Raw genomic sequence first — 7204 nt, forward strand, 5'->3', positions numbered from 1 at the left:
CTCTTTCAAAAAGTGTTGATGCTAAATACAATATTATGTAATACATACAGTCAGTCAATAAAGTTTAGGTACAGCGAATTTTTTACAATACGGGCAACTATTTTTTAAATATTTTATTTTTCGCTAATTTTTTATAAAAATATGGTCAATTCTACAACAAAAACCCCAAAAATCAGGGTTCCAAACCTTGTGCAAAATTAAAGACAATTCCCCAAAATTTCATTCAAATATTGCACTTTTTATTTACGCTCTCTAGAAAGAAGTTGAGTATGCAGTTTTTTAGCCCATTCAATTTTAGTATAACAAAGTGCAAGTTTTGGTGGCTAGGACTTACCATTGATTTTTAGGAATTTTTTTTGTTGAAGGTGTCGCTCATTTTCTCCATATAAAATAATGTTTGATAATATTTTTATATGGAAAAAATGTGCGACACCTTCAACAAAAAAATTTCCCAAAAATCAATGGTAAACCTAGCTTCCTCATACTTGCACTTTATTATACTAAAATTGAATGGGCTAAAAAACTGCATATTCAAATTTTTTCTAGAGAGCGTAAATAATAATGCAATATTTGAATGAAATTTTGCAGAATTTTCTTTAATTTTGTACAAGGTTTGGAACTTTTCTTTTTGGGGTTTTTGTTGTAGAATTAACCATATTTTTATAAAAAAATAGCGAAAAATAAAATATTTAAAAAATAGTTGCCCGCATTGTAAAAAATTCGCTGTACCTAAACTTTATTGACTGATTGTACGTGTTACTCACAACTTTGTCTACCCACGGTGTCCTTGACCCAGATTCAACTGATTCGGTCTGAAGCGATGGAATTTCCGATTAGACTTATTTTGGGGGATTGTTCCCGAGTTAGAATAAGCGAAGTAATTTTTCTGTAATTTTTCGATTTTCAGCCGAAATTTTCACATTGAAGTATAGTATAAATAAGACTGTATATGAGTAATTTTTTAAATATCGAGCCCTAACCGCCAAAATGACGTAAGCGAAATTTTTTTCTAAACATTCTTTTTGAATGAGAAATGTTGCTAGAGCATTTCTGCATTAAGGCGAAAATTTTGAAATATGTCGCTTACGTTATTTTGGCAGTTAGGGCTCGATATGCATATACATGTACATATACCCTGTGGGGAATTTCGTAGTCATCTTCTACAATAGCCAACTTTTGGTCCACTTATAACGGCCAACTTTTATCTGGTTTCAAAAAAATTAACTATAAACACTTATCACTCTATAGCTCTTTTATTAGAAAGTTTTTTTGACTTAATAATATAAACTTTTATTATCGTCCGGAGCCGGTGCCCCCATCTAACCCTAAACTTTTTTTAAGTATTTAAACGAATTTCCAACGTTATCACTACATACCAAATACCAAATACTTTCGTAGTATGCGGAGAATGTCTTATTTGTTATATAAAAAACTTCGTCTAAAGGGAGAATTTGTTTTGCTATACAGTTTGTATAGATCAAGTGAATGCGTAAAATAGTTTTTATTGTTTTAGTCAAAAGCGTTCATTTAAGCTCAGGAGGGCTGTACGCAAGAAACTCACCTTCTCTTGATTTCTGATTTTCCCCTGTTGTAAATAACCTCGAATCTCTTCGATGATCACTCTAGAATTTGGAGCTCAAAAAGTTTCATGAACCAATGGGAAAATCATCGATCGATCACAACATTTAGACAACACGTGTTGACTTCGGAACCTTTCTATGTTTCACATTAGGCCAGATCGGCGGTGGTTTTGACTAGCACGGAAATGACCTTAGCACACTTGCATGTGTATCTAGACATGCGATTTCGCATTTATTGCATATTATAAAAGCTATGTGAGTATTAAATGATAAAATTGATCTACTTAACAAAATTTTATAATTTTTATCTTCGAACTAAATTTCCCCGGGGGAAACACCCCCAACCTATAGTCGGGCCTGCACATATATGTATAAATATGTATACAATCGAAAACCCACCTGCAAATCGAAAAAGTTACCGTTATTGAAATCGGCACTTGCCCCCCTCCCCCCCTCCCAAAATAAAAAATAGTCTAATGGGAAATTCCATCGTTCCAAACCGATTCAGTTGATTCTGGTTCAAGGACACCATGTACTCCCGATTGCATTTACATAACATAATTATACGTATACATACGAATGTATTATTTAATTGTGCGACTTTATTTTTGGCATTGTAAAAAGCAAAAATATTTTTTCTTTGACAGTTTCGGTGCCAAAGTTCGGTCTCGGCAAACTGGTATTATCCTAAACGATGAAATGGATGACTTCTCGACTCCAGGACTCGTCAATGGCTTCGGCATACCTGCCTCGCCCGCTAATTATATACAGCCTGGAAAGAGACCCATGTCGTCCATGTGTCCGACAATAATACTCGATCACGATGGCAATGTACAAATGCTGGTTGGCGCGGCTGGCGGTAGCAAGATCACTACTTCGGTTGCAACGGTACTTACATGCATACATACATACAGGGCTGTAAATCCGGACCTGGTACTAAATATAGGCCAGAGCCCCTTCTCAGATTAGCTGTAAGCAAGAAACGCGTCTGCTATTTCTTTTGAATTTTCCCCTTTTGTAAATAACCTCGACTTACTTTGAAGATCGCTCTCCAATTTCGAGTTCAAAAACTTTGATAAGTAATGGGCAAATCATTACGATCGCCGCAATTAGACAACGCATAGGTTTCTTAAAGGGCATGCTCGGAACGTATCTGAAGACTAACACACATCTGTTGACTTCGGAATATCTGTTGACTATGGAATTGGCCGTTGTTTTGACTGAAATGACCTTACTACATTTGCATGTGTACCTTAACCTGCGCTTTGGCATTTATTATACCCGAGCGCACTTCTTTACAGATATAGACAAACATATACATAAATGATCAGAATAAGAAGAGCAGTCGATTAAGCCAAGTCTGTCTGTCCGTCCGTCTGTCCATGTACACGATAACTCGATCAAAAATTGAGGTTGCCCTTTATCCAAGGTAGGTTGCTATTGAAAATGGCCGAAATCGGACTGTAACCACGTCCCCTTCTCATATAACGGTATTTTCGAAAATTGCAAGAACTATGATATTCCAGTGAATATTGAATCCAAATTGTTGAAGATTAAATAGTATGTGAAGTAGAAGTTTGGTGCAACATAATATTATTATGACATTTTTTGAAAAGGGGCGTGACCCCGCCCTCTGTATCTTAGTAGCCGCTTCACCAATCCTTACCAAACTGGGAAAATTGAGAAAATACTTTTCTATATACAATCTAGAATTTCAGAAAAACTTGGTTTCACCAATTCCTCAGCCGACTGTCGAACAGTGTATTTAATAGATTGGCGCTTACACAATATGTTAATCTTTGGCCGAGCTTCTCCTCCAATTTGTGACGATTGTATTTTTATGATCAGCAAAAATACATTCGGAGGCTTGCCATTGCCTGCTGAGGTGCGACCACTGTTAGAAAAAACTGGTTTTTTGTTTCTAATTTAGAGGTTGCACTGAACAGGGCTGGCGTATGCCGACGACATCGATATTATCGGTAAAAACAAGGGCTACGTCTGTTCTGCCTTCTCGGGATTGAACAGAGAAGCAAAGCGAATGGGTCTAGTGGTGAACGAGGACAAATGTGTGTCATCACACACATAGTCAGAGCATACGCGCCTTGGCACCCACGTCACTGTTGACAGTTACAAGTTTGAAAAAGTAGACGACTTCGTTTATTTGGGAACCAGCATTAACACCAATAATAATGTCAGCCTTGAAATCCAACGGCTAAAATACAGCGGCTCCGCTGGCTTGGTCATGTCGTTCGAATTAACACCGACGCTCCAGCTCTGAAAATATTCAACGCGGGCCGCGATGCTGGTAACAGAGGAAGAGGAAGGCCTCCTCTGCGTTGGAAAGACCAGGTGGAGAAGGACTTGGCTTCACTTGGCATTTCCATTTGGCGTCAGTTAGCACAGAATAGAAATGACTCGTCCAAAATCGCTTAGGCGGTTACAGCGCCAATAAAGAAGAAGAAGAAGACTGAACAGGGATCAAACCCAGGACTTACGGAGTGGTAGTACGCGCCCTTAACGACTCAGCTACAGCGGCAGGAAAACATTGTTACATTTCGACGACGTAGTAGAAGATCGACGTATTTCGGCAGCCAATCCGAAAACGCCCCATTTCAGAAAACTTTTCATGAACGCACTATCTCAGAATTTGGTTAACGCTCTATCGCAACATATTTTCAGTTGATATAGGGTGTTTTTGAACCAAATTCTAAGATAGGGGGTTCTTCAACCATATTGCGAAATAGGACGTTCTTGAAAAGTTTTCGGAGATAGGACGCTTTCGAACCGGCTGCCGAGATAGGTCGATCTTCCACTCAGGTGTCGAATTATTCAAATAGATTAGACTATGTAAATATAACTGTCGCACAAGTTTTTTTTTTTAATAAAAAGGTCCTCTATATATTTTGCGAAAAAAAATATTTTATTGTTAATTTTCCACTGATTTACTTTAATTTTATTAATTTGTTTTTATATTTTAACCTTTATGTTGGCTTACCAGCGGTATACACTTTGAGAGAAAAGTGAAAGCGGCACGGAAGTTTTCGTGGGTTAATTTTTTCCATATCTTCTGGTACCATAGTCTAATTTCCTCCATTTTGAGGGGGAGTATCCCCCTTTTGTCCAACATAAGGCCTCATATCCAGCAATCGAATAGACTCGGAACTGGTGATTACGACGGTCATTCATTCGACAAACCCTATACAGTTTTTCTTTCTTTTTTCTTTTTTATGCGGCACGCATGTACTTACCTCCCAAAGTTTCCGCTGCTGGTAAACCCAAACAAAGTAACATAACATAACATAACATACCATAACATAAATTAACATAAATGAATTTGTTTTATGATTTTCAGTCAATAATCAAATACCTGATTTTCAAAGACTCTCTAAGTGAGTCCGTTAACGGAGGCAGACTACACCATCAATTGGCTCCAATGCAAGTAGACTTTGAAACCGAAGTAGACGCGCCAATCAAAGAGTATCTGAACACAGTGGGTCACGTATTAAATGAGTTGGAGTCTGGATCCGGATTTGCAGCTGTTACTGCTATCGGAGTACGTGACGGTACCCCAGAACCATTTTTTGATCGACGGCGGGTTGGAAGCACTTCGACAGTAACTCTTCGAAATAAAATGCAGCATTAAGCGCCTATGTAAGAGTATTACACCCGTCACAAGACTATGTGTTTGTTCTGTGATAATTATTACAAACACATTAAGGGCCGGTTACTCAATGTCTGGTTAACACTAATCTGCGGTTAAACATCGTTGTCGACGTTACCGACTCCCTGTTGTATGCATGGAGTGGAAGACGTCGATAACGATGTTTAAGCGCAGATTAATGTTAACCAGACATTGAGTAACCGGCCCTAAGTTTGCTAAGCCGCGAATGCTCTCATAATTTACATATTTAACGGCACAACGATGAATTTGAGTGTACAAATAATAAATCTGTAATACATATTTTAAGTGCATAGTTATTCTAGTGTGGTGCGAATCATCAGTGAATGATGCCTGAATTTCTTTTTTTTTTTTAAATATTTGTAAGGCAAAAACAGGTACTTAAATATTATTATTATTATTAAAATATAGAATGTAATTTGAATTACAAGCTAAGAATCTTAAGAGCTATGGCTGCCGTGGCTTTAAGCTAAGTTCTGAATTATGGCTTATAAATTATACTACCAGCTAAATTAAAAAATATATATTTGCCATTTTTACCAAATTAAGTAATTTTTAAAATGACGAATGATTTTAATTTATTCGGGTAAGTATGTAGGGACTGGCATTGTAGTAGCATATGTTGGACTGTAAATTGTGTATTGAGACTGCAGTACGGGCAAGTCTGGGAGCTATTGATGTTGAGCAGGTATTGCTGGGTAAGATTTGTAAATATGTATGTAGTAGATGCATAGATTATATTTGAAGTAGAATTCAAGGAAGGTAAAATTTGTATGAAACCAATGTAAGGAAATAAATATTTTACAATTATGGGATTCTCAACGGCGTCGTAAGTGTCGTATTGTTGTATGTTGTGAATTTTAAAAGCTTAAATAAAGGCTTAGAGAACTTAAAACCACAACCAACTATTTTTTAACGCTGCGAAAATTCATAATATGACTTTGATGGTACTTTTCGAACTCTCTTAATATATTTATTAGGCGGTTAAAGTTTACGACATACAACAATACGATACTTGCGACACCGTTGTGAATACACCAAATATTTTTATGAAATCCTTAAGCTTTGTTTTCATATTGTATTCCTATATATGGCCAAATCTGGAAAATAATAATTGACGCATAGCGCAACACAAAAATTGGTGCCAGACGCCGCAATTTAGCTTTTATTTTTGCTAGCATATCCCCGTGTATTTCATGGAAGAAAATCAGCAAGACATTTAACAAAATTTGCCAAAAATCAACGGTAAGTCCTTACAATTCTAACTTTCACTCTATTATACTAAACTAGAATTTGCTGCAAAACTGCATATCGATGGCTGAGTGGAAGATCGACCTACCTCGACAGCCAATTCGAATTAGGGCGTAGTCTCAGAAAACTTTTCAAAAACGCCCTACTTCGGAATTTGATTGAAGAATTTCCTATCTCAGAAATCGGTTCACAAACGCCCAATCTCAGCACACTTTCAATGTATTTTCAGCTGAGATAGAGCGTTCTTCAACCAAATTCTGACATGGGTGTTTTTCAATAAAATTCTGAAATAGGGCTTTGTTAAAGACTACATAGTACATATAAAAAAAAAAAAAGCAATGAAAAAAATAAGTTATTCGTTTTTGTTATTTATGTCTTTGTTACAATTATATTTAATTATTTTATTGAGCTTGAGGCCGTTTTTAATGAAAAATTGGTCACTGGGATATGAAGCAGCGACCTCGGATTACAAAGCCAGTGTTGAATATAATTGTTATAAGGCCATATTAACAAAACCAACAACAAAGAACAACCACATGATTTAAGTGTAAGTAGCAGCGGAATAGCTACGCTTGATTGTAGTTGGGTTGACATATGAAAAAGTGGAAAAAGCAACAACAGTTTACGTGGCGAACTTAGATCAGTGGGTACACCACTGGCTTTGTAATTCGGGGTCGATGGTTCATATCCCAGT

At 36.7% G+C, this 7204-nt stretch overlaps 1 protein-coding gene across 1 annotated transcript in view; it reads left to right on the top strand.

Annotated features, from left to right (window-relative positions):
• The window catches only part of LOC118753306 (scoloptoxin SSD20-like), a gene marked incomplete at its 5' end in the record, with an annotated part of 13395 nt that extends 8035 nt beyond the window's left edge, over window positions 1-5360 (top strand). Inside the window, 2 exons of the mRNA XM_036488182.1 lie at window positions 2228-2468; window positions 4933-5360. Of these exons, the coding sequence (XP_036344075.1) occupies window positions 2228-2468; window positions 4933-5223 (532 nt within the window). The remainder of the gene's footprint in view (window positions 1-2227; window positions 2469-4932) is intronic.
• Window positions 5361-7204: the final 1844 nt, after the last annotated feature.

This window comes from Rhagoletis pomonella, unplaced genomic scaffold (genome assembly GCF_013731165.1).
Source record: "Rhagoletis pomonella isolate Grant_MI unplaced genomic scaffold, Rhpom_1.0 Rhpom_scaffold_02339, whole genome shotgun sequence".
Lineage (NCBI taxonomy): Eukaryota > Metazoa > Arthropoda > Insecta > Diptera > Tephritidae > Rhagoletis > Rhagoletis pomonella.